The 14,163-nt window shown below is 46.0% G+C and overlaps 3 protein-coding genes across 3 annotated transcripts; 2 read left to right on the top strand and 1 right to left on the bottom strand.

Annotated features, from left to right (window-relative positions):
• Nucleotides 1–1,453: 1,453 nt before the first annotated feature.
• LAJ45_06575 (uncharacterized protein) lies at nucleotides 1,454–3,998 on the top strand (the record flags this gene model as incomplete). Its single annotated transcript, XM_046116138.1, has 8 exons — nucleotides 1,454–1,771; nucleotides 2,411–2,452; nucleotides 2,507–2,893; nucleotides 2,948–3,069; nucleotides 3,124–3,249; nucleotides 3,307–3,587; nucleotides 3,655–3,797; nucleotides 3,861–3,998. 8 exons carry the CDS (start codon nucleotides 1,454–1,456, stop codon nucleotides 3,996–3,998), a joined length of 1,557 nt encoding a protein of 518 aa, XP_045970799.1.
• A 3,557-nt stretch (nucleotides 3,999–7,555) lies between these two features.
• On the bottom strand, nucleotides 7,556–9,217 carry LAJ45_06574 (uncharacterized protein; the record flags this gene model as incomplete). Its single annotated transcript, XM_046116137.1, has 4 exons — nucleotides 7,556–7,624; nucleotides 7,779–8,016; nucleotides 8,070–8,669; nucleotides 8,736–9,217. The coding sequence occupies 4 exons, from the start codon at nucleotides 9,215–9,217 to the stop codon at nucleotides 7,556–7,558; spliced, it is 1,389 nt and encodes a 462-aa protein (XP_045970798.1).
• A 655-nt stretch (nucleotides 9,218–9,872) lies between these two features.
• On the top strand, nucleotides 9,873–14,134 carry LAJ45_06573 (uncharacterized protein; the record flags this gene model as incomplete). The annotated part of the gene is made up of 6 exons (XM_046116136.1): nucleotides 9,873–10,023; nucleotides 10,100–11,880; nucleotides 11,942–12,605; nucleotides 12,655–13,310; nucleotides 13,368–13,730; nucleotides 13,790–14,134. The coding sequence occupies 6 exons, from the start codon at nucleotides 9,873–9,875 to the stop codon at nucleotides 14,132–14,134; spliced, it is 3,960 nt and encodes a 1,319-aa protein (XP_045970797.1).
• Nucleotides 14,135–14,163: the final 29 nt, after the last annotated feature.

Here is a 14,163-nt window from a genome sequence, read left to right as displayed (position 1 = left end):
TATTTTGGGAGTGGGCTAGGGTAATTTTAGAGCAAAAATTGGTATTTAGGGTGGGTTAGGGTAATTTGGGTGGTCAAAATTAGAAAATTGAGTCTGAGTTTATGACAGTTTTCAGTTAAAATCAGCAGTTTATGACAGTCCGAGTTTATGACGCAGTTTATAACTCCAGCTCTGAGTTGGTCACGGGGCCCTATGTGAAATATCGCCTTCTGTTTTCACGTTCAACCCTCAGTGTTGTAACTATGTAGAGTACACGTAATTTGGGATAAAGGTATTAAGCTGTAATTGATAGGTCAAGTCCTGAGGTGCATTCCAGAGATCCGTTGAGGCGGAGATGGGCAGATCTAAATGTGTGGAATCCGTGCGCAGCTAATAGCAGCCAGGCCTGGGCGACATTGTAGATGAGATCCTTACGTACATGTAGTACATCAATCGAGAAAAAGTCGACACCAAAGGGCTATCATCCACGACTGACTCGTAGAAACATGTATCTAGAGCACAGTCATTTTTATACCCATTTTACCTATATAACCCTGCACCTGGTAGCTACATACCTGTACTCGCATATCAAGTATGTATTTGCGCAACCAGCAAAACCCACACAGAATCCAGAGAGCTTTCCCATCTCCCCTGAAATTATGTGTCTTCTATCTAGACACCTGAAAGACTCTACAGGCCACTTTTAGGTCATATCTACAAAGAACAAGCACTGAAGGTGAAATGTGTCTAAAAGGGTCCTTTTATGGCACCTTTACCAGTATCTCAATTTGGCCAAGAATTTGAAGCATGGACCTCCTTTATCAAAATTATACTACCGCAAGATTTGGAGCGTTGCACCTGGGCGTTAGAGAAGATCCTGGTATGTAAAAAGCACCAATTTTTGCTCGAACTGTGGCGAATCCTTCAGTTTTTGGTGAGAGAAACTTACCAGGATCTTATTTAACACCCGGGTGCAACGCTCCAACTTTTGCGGTATACTTGGTCGTTGATATTTTGGTTTAGGTGTGGGACTTTTTATGAGTTGTTGAAAACCTCGATTTTTGGTGTGTTTTGCTGGTTGGGCAAATACATAATTGACGTGCGAGTACAATGGAACATGTGTACTCTAGTTCTTAAGCTTACTCAAGAGCACATATTCTTTTACACAAAAGTGCAGAATTGTTATTTCCGACAATAGTAATAGGCTAACACGAACTATTATGTTTATTTGTTTCTTTTTGTAATCCCGTGGTATTTCTTCAACTTCTTCTATTCGAGATATAATCCGATACCTTGAAGACTTGAGTATCTATCTGCCGGCATTCATGTTCAATCTTGTTGAGAAACTGGTTCAGCGAGATTGCCAAGACCATATTACAAGTTTAATGTCTTGGCACATTCCCAAACCATCTCTCGCTTAGTAATACACCACTTGAACATCATCGCATCCACACCTCACCTCGCCTATCTCTGCATGGCGTCCACAACCACCAGCCCAGCTCGAACACCCCTCGCATCACCCCCCTCTGCACCATCAACGCCCGTAAAACCAAAGCGCCGACCGCCGAGATACAAGAACCCCGAGACGGCCGCGCTTCGAACCCGCTGCCGAACCTATCTCGACGAGACCGACTACTCCTTATGGAGCTTCACGGACTTCTGGGGCGGCGACGAAGCCGCCCGTGTTTCATGTCAGGAGATGTGGCATCGAGAACTTCTCCGCATCATCAATGCAGACAAAGATCCACAGCGCGCTAAGGCTGCCGTGGTAGCGAGGAATAAGTACAAGCAAGTATGTACCTGTTGGCTCCTAGGATTCGGTTTTGTGGTTAGGATAGCCACCATATCTACGCTGGGGCTCGGATGTGGCCACTCTCGATAAATTGGCATACCAGATCGATCTCGCTCAATCGGTATACCGTCTGAGGAACGGATACTCGACCGGCCCTGTCTGCTCGGCCAACCTGTGTTGAGTTCTATCTCACCAGCTGGCCTTGATGGCTCGACCGGTCGATATCGTTATCCCGCCCGAAGAATGATGTCCTACCGGCCCTGCCTGCTCGGTTAGTCTGGATTGAGCTCTGTCTCACCAGCTGGCCCTGATCTGGCTCGGTCGGTTTGGAGGTTACGGCCTTGCCCGCAAAGTCCGTCTGGGTTGAGCATTGCCCCTCAGACAGACATTGATCTGGCTCGGTCGGTCGAGCGAGCGATTGAACGATCTGGAGTTAAGGCCTTTCGAAGGACCACAGATGGCCCTGCCTGCGCGGTCTATCTGAGCTGGGCTTTGCCCTCAGATGACCCTGATCTGGCTCGGTTGGTCTGAGTTTGTTGCACTTGCCTCTACGGCTATCAATCCCAGTGAGTGTGGTGGTTATGCTAGCTGATCTTGAGGCAGCGTGGGCAGGTATCTGAAGTATCGAATGGCAGCAAGGCCGCAAAACCTAAGGCCAAGACGCAAAAGCATAGCGGAAAAGTTCGTTTTCTCCTCTTCTCGCTTTTCCCTGTTCAAGGTTACTAATATTTGTAGTCCGGCATACCTGACCCACCACAGCCACAACTACCACCACCAGCATACGAGCCGTCATCACCAGATATAAGGAGTCCTAACTCCAAGCCTCTGAGCCTTCACGAGCAAAAACACGAATCACTATCAGCAGACCGCAGGTGGAATCTCCCTACGGGCCGATCCGTAGAGGATGTCCTCTTTTCGTGGGTGGTATCGCAGTCGGATGAGGCTAGACGGGTTGGACAGGTTCCACGAGAGTCGTACGCACATTCGTACATATTAGATGTGGAGGACCCAAATATCAAGCGTTTGTTCGACGATGAGGAATGGGGCATCATTGTTTCCCGGCTTCTACCGTTGCCCGCAGTCGATGATTCTTTAAGATCGTTCATGTACAAGTTTGCCGATGTAAGATACATTGTAGCTACAGTCGACTATAGTTTTAACTAATCATTGGCGCAGGCCAAAAATACGTCTGAGCTTCGTCATCTGCTTATCTCTACACCTTACATATCCCCAGACAAGACTTACTCGCTCGAGAAGCACGGCGACCAAGCATGGGTGCATTCGGCTTTGTCCTCTCTGTTCGTTTATCACTCCTCCCTGCGCTACCTTCCCTACCACTAACACCGCCCCAGCGTCATTCTTTACGAGCATAGTCTTGTGTCGGGCAACGATAACCTAGAAGCATGGTTCCAGATCAACGTCTGGGGCCCTATTTTCGACCGTTGCTTCCAGCACATCCCCAACATCTCTGTTAAACGGTATTCCCTCTCACTTCCTCTTCTATTATCTCACATACTAACCCAAAACCCTTGCAGCACCGAGTCCCAATCGCTCTCAAATACAACCCGCAAGAACCCCCACCCCCCAACCACAACTCGTAAATGCATTGGCAATCGATATGACGGCCTCATTACACACAACCGTCTCGAATATGGCGCAGTAGAGGATAGCAAGGACTATGAATACAAGAAATGGGCATCTGATTCGCTCAAGCTAGTTAAAGTCTTGCACGATCAACTGCGGGGCCTAGAGACAGAAGTGCGACATGTGACAACGGCACTAGAGGGGTTTCGGTGCGTGGGTTTTTTGACGGCAGGTAAGCTACCGATTGCCTTCTTTCCAGATTAGAGGAAAGGAGAGTTCACTCATAATTGTATTGATAGGGCTCGAGTGTCGTGGACTGTTCATGCAGTATGGTGGCGGGCACGTGTGTCTACTCAGTCGCAGCGAGGGATACAAAGTCCCTGAAGCTATTTCACCGGTATCCAAGCTTATTGCGGTACTGGTTGGAGTGTGGCAGATGAGAGTGAGTTTCACCCTCTCCCGATTGTGTGGGGCTGACCGGGGACTAATGACACTGCTGTGAAAGGAGGTCGTAAGAGCGTCTGTTGGGAACCTAGAGGATTTCTTGGCGAACACAGAGATGCAGTTCAAGGTTGCACTGGGACAGATGGCCAGGCTGCCGGCTATATTGCCGGTATGCATGGATACGGATGCGGATTTTTGAAGTTGATACCTAGTTCCAAGTTATATCGAAATATTAAGTTTTGAATTCTCTACAAAATTTGAGCCTTTATTCACATAGTTATATTGGGGGTATACACGGTACATGTCTTCATGTGGTAACGTATCTCACGGAAAAGTCAGATGTCGCTGTGAAGTTAGATATCTTAGAACGCCTATTCACTTAATTTGCTCTTGTTCTAGTCATCTCAACTGTTTATTTGTTGTTTGTAAGCTAATGCCTAAACGATTATCTTGAGCGCTAGGGGTGGGGTACACTACTGTCTTCTGCATATAGACGAAACTCTTGAGGGAAAATAACCTAATAGTAGCGATACTTTACGCTCTACGAATTAGTTGATGTCCAGTCTTATTGGTCTTCCATTATTAATACCCCTAAAAATATAGAACACGTAACACCTTGCTGTCATTGAGAATCCCACCATCATCTATAGGTCACCACGAGTCACTCGATTTGCTTGGCTTTCTTGGCACCTTGGTTGGCTGTGTTTCCCCGCGGGCCCGGCTAAGTAAGCCACGCTGATTATCGAGTCTTGGATACGACCGTGGCCATAGGGGTGAATAAAGACTGGGAATGGGCCTGTACAGCAGCTTGCAGTACTGTACATAGCCTACCAAATCCTTGACCATGACAGACCGAATTAAGGACGCAGAATCTTTCAACGACACCCGAGGTAAGAGGATTAACAGTCAATATACCCGGAGTCTTAGTCCGAAATCTGCCGCGCAACCTATCAAAGGATTATCTGGTTATTCGCGTCAACCCGGGTGAGTGCCAGATGCGGACACAATTAAATACTGCTGGAAATATGGAGTTCAATAGGTGTTAACCTCTGGGGATTGCTATAATAGCTCTAGACCTCGGAGTAAATTAAGCTGCCCGTTTCCCCGTAAATTCCGGAGGCGTGGGTCGAGTGATAGGCCATGATTGTAATGGAAAACTTAAAAGTACAGTCGAGTCTCCCTATAAGGGTACATCGGGACCGAAATTTAGTACCCTTATAGAGATGTTACCCTTATAGTAAGAGCAAATTTGTACCTACAAAGCCCAGTAAGGACCTAAAACACTTACCCTTATAGAGCGATTATTCTTATAGTAGGTAACCTTATAGGGGGATCCGACTGTAGCTCCCTTCTTCGTATCTACTAGTATCTTTTTAAACATATACTAAGAGAATATCCCTAAGTTCACCCAACTATCCATCGCAACCCGACACACCCCCAAGTATCCATCGCAACTCGCTAACCCAGTTTCCGATACACCTCCAACCCATTCGCAAACACCGCCTTCCGGATAGCGCTTCAACAGCGGTGGCCGCGGAGCTCATTTTGTGAGCACAATGGTGTTAAGATTACGTTATCTATAGTTCGAGCGACCGATGTTCGAGAAACCGTTTGCAGAGTAGGTTGGAGTACATGTAGTTAGCTGTATCGACTTGGTTTGTATCTACTATTTTGTATCCATTTGGTTAGTCTCAATTAGTTAGTGGGTCTTGGCACAAATAGGCCTGTCGCGTTTATTTGATTGGTGTCTACTAATATCAACGAGTGGATGTCCGCACGCAAGAAGAGTTAAACCACCAATGGAGGATTCCGTCCTTATTTTCATTTCCCGTCACGTCAATTTCTACCGATATATCACAACTAATTGTAATAGAAAGAAAGCAGGTTAGCAACATTTTAGAGATGATTTTCGGAGTAAGTGACTCTGATACAGGCGAGTGAGTATGAATTTGTCTAGAAGTTAGGATACCGGTAAAACATATTAAGCTGGGTCAATATGGGGGCGGGGTCACAGAATCATCCTGACAGAAACTCGTCATAAATTCTTAACTGTGCCATTTGCACTCGTATAAACAGAAATGCTAGCATGGCCGGCTGAAGAAATGGATGTAGTTACCGTGCAGTACTAGCCCTCGCAACAGAGGTCAAGTTTTTTTTTATCCCTTTATGAATAGATACCTTACTTAGCGAGAGTGTATAGAGGGTGAGCGGTCAGACGTTAGTTCATGGACGCATGTGCCCAGTAAAGTCAATGAGCAGGACAGTTAATATAGTAGGGTCTACCGCATGGATATTAGGCCATGCCTGCCCCGTCAGCGTGTATTGGGGAGGTTTATGATACGTATGTAAAATGTTTGCGGGTAGCGGATAGCCTGGGTATGGGAGATCTGACGGCTTCTATTGTTTGGGAGGAGGAAGATATTGGATATAATCAAGGCTCTCCAGAATTGCGGTGCTGCTAGTGTTTGGATGTGGGTGAGCATATGCGGTGACGCGGTCCTGAGTTTGAAAATATTGGCGGGCTCTTAACTTGGTTCTCTGGTCATCGTCCCTGGGGGCTACATAGGTGCTTGAGTACAGCGACTAACAACCCCCCGAAAAAGCACCGAGGCAGCGCAACCCACGGTTCCCACCAAGGCCAAGAGGCAGAAAACACCAAGGATTAATTTATGAGGTATGGTGCGCCTACGCATAAAGGTAGCGGATCGCGACAAAATCTCAAAAGCCTAAGGCTCCGTAACGAAAAATGGTAAAAAAAAAGCGGAAAAATAGAACTCTAGTTCAAGAGATGAAGTTTAGTTCTATTTTTGCAGATTTTTGATATCTGTCTGGGTTGTAAAGCCTTAGGGTTTTGAAATTGTGGATTTTTGTATGTAAAATGCGCCAAGACTGAACAGAGTGGAACAGTATTATACCATTTATACCCCCAAAAAAGCAAACCTGACTGATCCGTAGCAGAATGGCTAGAAATGGGCCCTCTTATTGGCCCATGAGGCCCTATTGCAGCCGCAATTGTTCCACTTCCGTATGCCACCATATCACCTTTATGAGTGTGCGCACCATACATGTAGTTACATGGTGCATGGTGGCCCACTTGGACTCTCTACTCGTATTTCTCTGACGTTTGTGGACGCGACTGATATTGCATGCCATACAAAAATACGCCAAGCTCATGATCTTGGGTGTATGCAATAATGGCCCAGTTCAAAAACGTCAGTAGTCCGAACCTTGTAGTTTACTGATCGTGGGCAATGATGGTTTGGCCGGAAGGTGCGAGGAAAACGACACTTTACATAGCTTACGAACCATCTTTTTTCAAACTCACAGATCCTTATGCCTAGACTCCTGGGGATGTCTCGAGAGCTTTGATGCAAGGCAACGTACCCTCGTATCAAAGATGAGGCGTTTAGATACCCAACGAAGCCAGTTTGCCTCGAGAGAATCTTGTCACATCGACAGCTCGGACGGCCTGCCTTATAGAGCACAACAATCGGGGATGGGCTAAGTCTAAAAGCTCGAAAGTTTTTTGTTTCGATGGGTTAGGGTTAATTATACGTAAATACCGAAGTAGATTAATAAACTGATAATTTTTACTTTTTTTTTTTGCTCTCGAGGTATCTACAAGTATTTATGACTGGTATCATTCCGTTTTTACAAAGAATTAACGGTAGTTGCAAACCGCTATCACCTACAGCTTATCTGGCAATGTAACTCCGGGCACTATTACGATTTATCCACCTTCAGAATATCATGCCTTTAGTCCGTGAACTTAAACGAGTTTGTGGTGAAATCAATGGCTCCTCCCTTATAAGACCCCCGTTTTTTCTATAACAAATGTCAGTCTCAAAATAAAAGGAATATTGGTCTTGTGTGAGAAGCAGGTGTGCAGCGACCAGAAAGATCCTTTGAGGATCAAAGGCTATTTTGTGCTGTGTATAATTTACCTCGCGAGGTTGTAGTTGGGATAATGGGGACTAACCTTATTCTTCTCCTTTGTAAACCCTTTTCCCTTTGTGACAATAAGATCCCTGTGAGCCTTCATTGTGTAGTGGTTTTCCGAGAAGCCCAAAGATTCAAAAGTATTATCTTTTAGACGCTCGTTCACGTATACAACTTTAGTAGGGTCAACACGCTGGAAAGGCTTCTTTGGATTATGTTCATTGGCCGTAGAGTTGTCGACAGAGCTGCTACTAGATCCGCTGTTGGAGCCGTTGGAACTGAGGTTAGGTTAGCAAAGGATATCAGTCCAAAGGTAGCTGGGGAGATTTACGACTCTGCATCTTTCTCTTCCGATTTCGCCTTCTTGGATGCTGGTTCGTCAGAGTTGTCGCCCCGTTTGCGTTTGTCACCAGAAACCTCTTCTTTCTTCGGAAGATCTTTTGCGGATTTTTGTTTCGACTTCTTCGGCTTCTTTTTGCTCTTCTTCTCGTCTTCAGGTGGAGAATCCGAATCCGAGCTTGAGCTTGAATCAGAGCTAGCATCTGAACTAGAATCAGAACTAGAATCGGAGCTAGAATCCGAACTTGAGTCTGAACTAGAGCTTGAGTCCGAGCTTGAACTCGAGTCCGAATCTGAACTGGAGGAGCTAGGAGACTTCTCATCGGGTTTGGCCTCAGTGGTCTTGTTCTTCTTGCTTTTCTTGTCTTCCTCATCAGAGGAATCCGAGTCCGAACTAGAATCACTTTTGGAAAGGCTCTTCTTAGAAGCCTTGCTAGAGGTAGATTTGGAAGATGCCTTTGAAGCAACACTTTTGTTGTCGTCGTCGCTGTCGCTCTCTGAGGAAGAGGAGGAGGATGAGCTTGAGGACGAACTTGATTTCGAATCTGAGTCGGAATCGGAGCTGGAGTCGGAGCTAGAACTAGAGCTAGAGCTGTCGCCTTTGAATTTAGCGTTCGTTTTAATCATGACTTGAGCTCAATTGGTTGGAGATTCATACTCTTTCTCACTCTCGCTGCTGTTCGAAGATTTTTTCTCGTCCCCGCTTATAGTAACTGAGGATTCATCCTTAACCTCCTTATCCCCGTCATCAGAGGAATCTGAATCGCTGTCAGAGTCAGAATCGTCAGGCTCAGACGCGGCGGCTCGTTCATCATCGGCTTCGGAGGAGCTGTCGCTATCGTCGCTGCTTTCTTTCTTATCTTCTTCTTTGCTGGCCTCCTTCTTTTTCTTGCTCTTCGCCTTCTCATCCTTTGAATTCCCCTTGCTTGATTGCCATTGATCAAAAAGATCTTTCAAACTTGGATAAACCTCTGGACGTTCAACCTTTTTGGATTCGTATTCGGCGTTGAAAATGGTAAAGGTAGAATTGAAACCGGAATCTTTAAGGAATTGCCCTATGGAAGCAAGGAGCTGTGGAGCAGGTACATCGGCGACTGGAGCGCTCTTTCTCGACTTGCTTTTCTTCTCTTTGGGGCTCATGACTGGTAGTACTGTGTTGAGGACAGCGGTATTTAGTCAACAGTTAGCGGGGTTGAGTTACTGAATGGCGCAACACTGGGGAGGTAGTGGTGTTGTTTGAGGAAAATCAGACTGAGGTGACTGTCGCAGATCTAAATTTGTATGCTCAAAACTTTTTTTTTCGCTCCCTGAGAATTCCACGTGACCCTCAGCCTCTTAGTAGAGACGTGCCTGTTCTAACCGTATACAGTAAGAAACAAACCCCTGTTAGTTAAGCCTCATGAACCAAACTGGCCGTCATCGGATATGTAAGTGCGTTATATACACTGAATATTTTATTTCTTAACTACTTAATCGTTTGTCTTGTTAAGGGTGTCATGTGTAGAGTACATGTAATTACATGTAATGGAAGTGATTGATGGTCGCTGCTGCACATAGGTAACTCTTCTGGGACGGTTGCAACTTGAGTTAGGTACGCCTACAGGTGCTTGGTTGGGCCAGCGACAGCTGCTGACGCTTGCTCCCCCGTGTGTACATTCAACCTCCAACGTCAATCAGCGAAACAGGTACACACAGCTGTGCCTACACGTTGACCTCTCGTTATTAGCAGTCTTTTCGCTCGTACATCACCGAAACCCCAACGTGACACTTCTACTTTCCTTTGGGGTTGAGGACCATGGCGGATCCCTTTCCGCGCAATCGCCCTCCTAACGCTGCCCCCCCTCACCCTAGCTCTGCGGGCAGTGTCACAAAAGCTCAGATATTTGAAGACGAGAAGAAGCGGATAACTGTCTCCTGCTTCTCCAGAACGGACACTGACGGTTCCCGTATGTAATCTTTGCCCGGGAGTACAGTATAGAATCAACATCATCTCTCTAACCTCGTCACTCTACGCGTTCCTAGTTCTTGAGTCCTATATCACACACTGCAAGGTCGTCGAAGATGCTACGTCCCCATCAGCACCACCGCCGCCGGATGCTCCTAGCGATCAGAAGAAAGAGCGTGTGATAATCATTGCTGTTCGGAAATCCGGTAGAGTTCGTATGCACAAAGCTAGAGAAAATAACAATGGAACGTTTCAAATTGGAAAGACATGGAATTTGGATGATCTCCAGGAGATTGAAAATTATTCGCCACCCAATGAAAAAGGATTCACGGTTACTATATTAAAACCTTATTATTGGCAAGCGAACTCGAGTAAAGAGAAAGACTTCTTTATTTCCTCAATGCTCAAGATCTTCAAAAAATATACAGGGGGGAAAATACCGAACCTTATTGGGTTTGAAAGGACGGATATCGATAGAATGGTTGATGGAGCTGCAAGTTTGCAGGTAAGGCAACGTCAAGAGGAAGAAGGATCTCGGGGGCATACACCACCAAATTTGCCTACGAGTCTATCACCCCCGTTGCTTAGAAACCTTGCAACAGCGCAGTCCATGGACTCCCTAACAAGATCTGCTTCGCGGCAATCTCCAGGGATGAAAGGCATGGATGGATTATCCCCTCCCGTAGGTGTATTGCGGCCATCTCAATCTACAGATCGTCTTCCCAATAGCTCTCGGAGAGCACCAGATCCACTTGCTTTGGGTCGTACCACATCCGGAAGGTCAATAGCATCTAATGATTCTATTCCCCCTCCTATTCCACCCCAAGGGCCTGGAAGGCGTCCCTCTGAAGGTTCTCAAAGATCCGGCCGTCAGCGTTCGAATTCTCGTTCAACTCAGGATGAGGGGGGCGGTCACAGAGCACCCTCAGCAGAGAGAATGCGAAGAACCCCATCTTCCAACAGCCATCAATCTCGGGAGCCTGTGGAATACCAGCCCTTTAATAGTAGTAACAGTAGTAGGGTGCCAGATTCGTCCCCTACTGTCCCAGATCATACAGGACGTCCCCAATTGCAATCAAAGAAATCCAATAAGGACGTGGGATCCGCGTTTAGATTAGCCGCGACAGCATTTTCTGCTGGAAACACAAAGTTTAGGCCACAGACTCCAACCACCCCGACCACGCCGGCACCAATGTCAAGAGGCCCTTCTCGCGAACCAGAAAGGCCCGCAGAGCTACCGCAGATCAAGTTTCCAAGAGACCAAGGGAGCGTGAATGATGTAGCTTCAACCGATAGACTAGACGAAAGTGAAGACAGGCGATCGCGATCACGAGATATTCCCCCAATGCAAATCGACCCGCCACCAAAAAGTGAGAGGAGAGCAACACTGACTTCCAGGGATAACATTATGGCGCCATTACGTGAGAAGCCACGAGATTTATCCCCTCAACCTCGGAATCAAGACTCTTTGGATATTCCTGGCCGAAGATCACCATCGCCTGATGGATCTAATTTGGATCCCAATGAGCGCAGTCCTCGAAGTAGATCACGGTCACCCAACACTAAAGGGCGGAAACGAAAATCGGCCAAATCATCTTATTTAGATGATGTGGATACATCTCGTGTGACGGTAGATCTAGAGGATTTGCTGCATGAGTTCAATTGGGATGGACGAGGTAAAGTAGATGAGCTAGAGGCGAGTATTAAAAAGGAGATTGCGACTGTGGAGTCGACCAATATCATCATACACTCTGATGGTGATGATAGGGTTGAGGATCTGTCTGTTTTGCTTGACAAGGCAATTAAAGAATGTGAGGAGATGGATGCACTCCTAACTCTGTATGCTGTTGAATTGACCGTATGTTATACTCTTGTTTTCATGCTCATCGTATCATGATGTCTGATGTTGTGATTCATAGAGTTTGAACGACGATATATCGCACATTGAGAACCAGTCTCAAGGTCTACAGGTCCAAACAGCCAATCAAAAGACTTTACAGAAGGAGCTTCAGAGTCTGTTGGAGACGATATCAATTGTACCACAACAGCTCGACACTCTGAAATGTGGATCCCTTGATTCCGCCCAAGCACTTGAGGGCATCGAAGAAACGCTATTGGCCCTCTATAAAGCAATGGCAACTATTGACCCCCATATTGCGAGTTCCCCGGTTAATAATGGACGGAGGGGCTCTTGGAGTGATGAGGGGATCGGTACGATGCGAGCTCTACAAGAGAAGAAAGAAGGCTACCGGGCGGAGATAAACGCTTTTCTGGCAAGGCAGAGGCAATTCTTAGCTATCAAATTTCAGGCTGAAATTGCGGCACTGGAAAAACATTCCAAGGGCGCAGGGGTGGTCCAATCAGCTAAGCCAAAACTATTAGGGCATGACAGCGCGTATTTATCAATATATAGATTTGTCGGGCTCATAGTTTTTACAAAAGACGTGGACCGGGAGGAATATATGGAGTTACAGAAACTTTATATGAGGCCAGCAAAGCAACTGTTTGAGAACGAGTTCAGAGATCATATTTTTGCTTGGAAGAGGATAACGAGAAAACCAGCGCAGGAGGAAACGGATCTTGGTATGTGAGCCTCATTCATACTCATATCCAAATTGCTAATTTTTATCAGTCTTCACCGTCCAAGAGAAGGAAAACGATAACGTTGCTGTATCTGCTGCACGAAAGTTGACAGTCAAGCGGTCTCAGACATTGGCCAAGATTCGATCACCTACTGGGGAATCCTTTTCCAAGGATAAAAATCAAGATGGAAAAATTCACGCCTACGAAGCATTCGCTGGCGCATTGACGGAAATGTACAATCTTGTATTCAGGGAACAAAACTTCCTCGGCGAGTTTTACCACCTTTCATCTCAATTGCCTGTGGATTTTGTCGAGTTGGCCAGCAATTCTAAGCCAGAAACCCGGCGCTTAGGGGATTTGGGCGGCATAAAACCATCTGATCAGGATAAGATTAAAGGAAGGATAATGCTTGAGCTCATGGGTGAACTATTTTCGTTTTGGTTACAGGATTTACAAAATTTATCGGACTGGGTAATAAAGACCGATCCAGTGCACTGTGCCGGGGTATTATTTGCGATCGAGGAAAAAATTGATTCCCTAGAAGAGACAAATCAAGAGTACTTGCTCAAAACGTTGCAAAAGTTGCATGATCGGTTGGCGGGCTTGTTCTCAAGGTTTTTAGATGAGCAAATCAAGGCCATCGAGGAGACAAAGGTGAAGATCAAAAAGAGGAAAGGAGTTATTACTTTTATGAAAGTATTCCCGGTAAGATTTGTCTCAGTTTTTATTCTTGGGTTTAATTTCTGATGGATTTGATCATAGGGCTTCTCTGCAAAGATCGAAGACCAGTTACCGCCCGAAAGCTCCAATCAGGATGATGAGCTGGATGTTAGAGAAATGATCAATGATGGTTACGCGAAAATTAACAAGGCTATGTTCGAGTCTCTTCAAGCAATTGCGAAAGAGAGTCCCGCCGTTGCTAGTCAGAGTGTCGACCCCGAAGATAAGGAGCAATTGAACTATCACATCATGATGATCGAAAATATGCATCATTATTTGGAGGAGGTAGATACCAGAAGCAACTCTATCCTGGTGGATTTTAAGAAAAAGGCGGATGCCGAATTCAAGGAACATATGGGTCTTTACATCAGTGCCGTTATTAGGAGACCACTTGGTAAAATTCTGGTACGAATCCACCCCCATCAAGGAAGCCAGGGAGGATAGCTAATTTCCGTAATCAATAGGACTTTATTGAAGGAGTTGAGGTACTACAAAGATCCGGTACAGAGGAAATTTCGACACGACACTCTCATTCGAAATCTGTATACAAGAAGATCCTCGGAAACCACGACGGCAAGGAAATCAAGCGTGGAATTGAGACCTTGAGAAAGCGCGTGGATAAACATTTCGGCGATTCAGACGGCCCAGCCCTGTGCACAAGACTACTCGAGAAAATCTTTGATAGGCTTGAGGCCGAGTACATTGATACACATAAGCGTGCACAGAAGTTATTGTTGACAGTGTACAAGGATCAAGGCCTGGAGCTAGAATTTATGGTGCAGGATGTGCAGACAGCATTCAGGAAGTAGATGGCTCTTTTATTTTATTGCAATTGAGG

Source organism: Morchella importuna (assembly GCF_003444635.1).
Source record: "Morchella importuna strain M04M26 chromosome Unknown Morimp01GS019, whole genome shotgun sequence".
Taxonomy (NCBI): domain Eukaryota; kingdom Fungi; phylum Ascomycota; class Pezizomycetes; order Pezizales; family Morchellaceae; genus Morchella; species Morchella importuna.
This window is presented reverse-complemented; position numbering and strand designations above follow the sequence as displayed.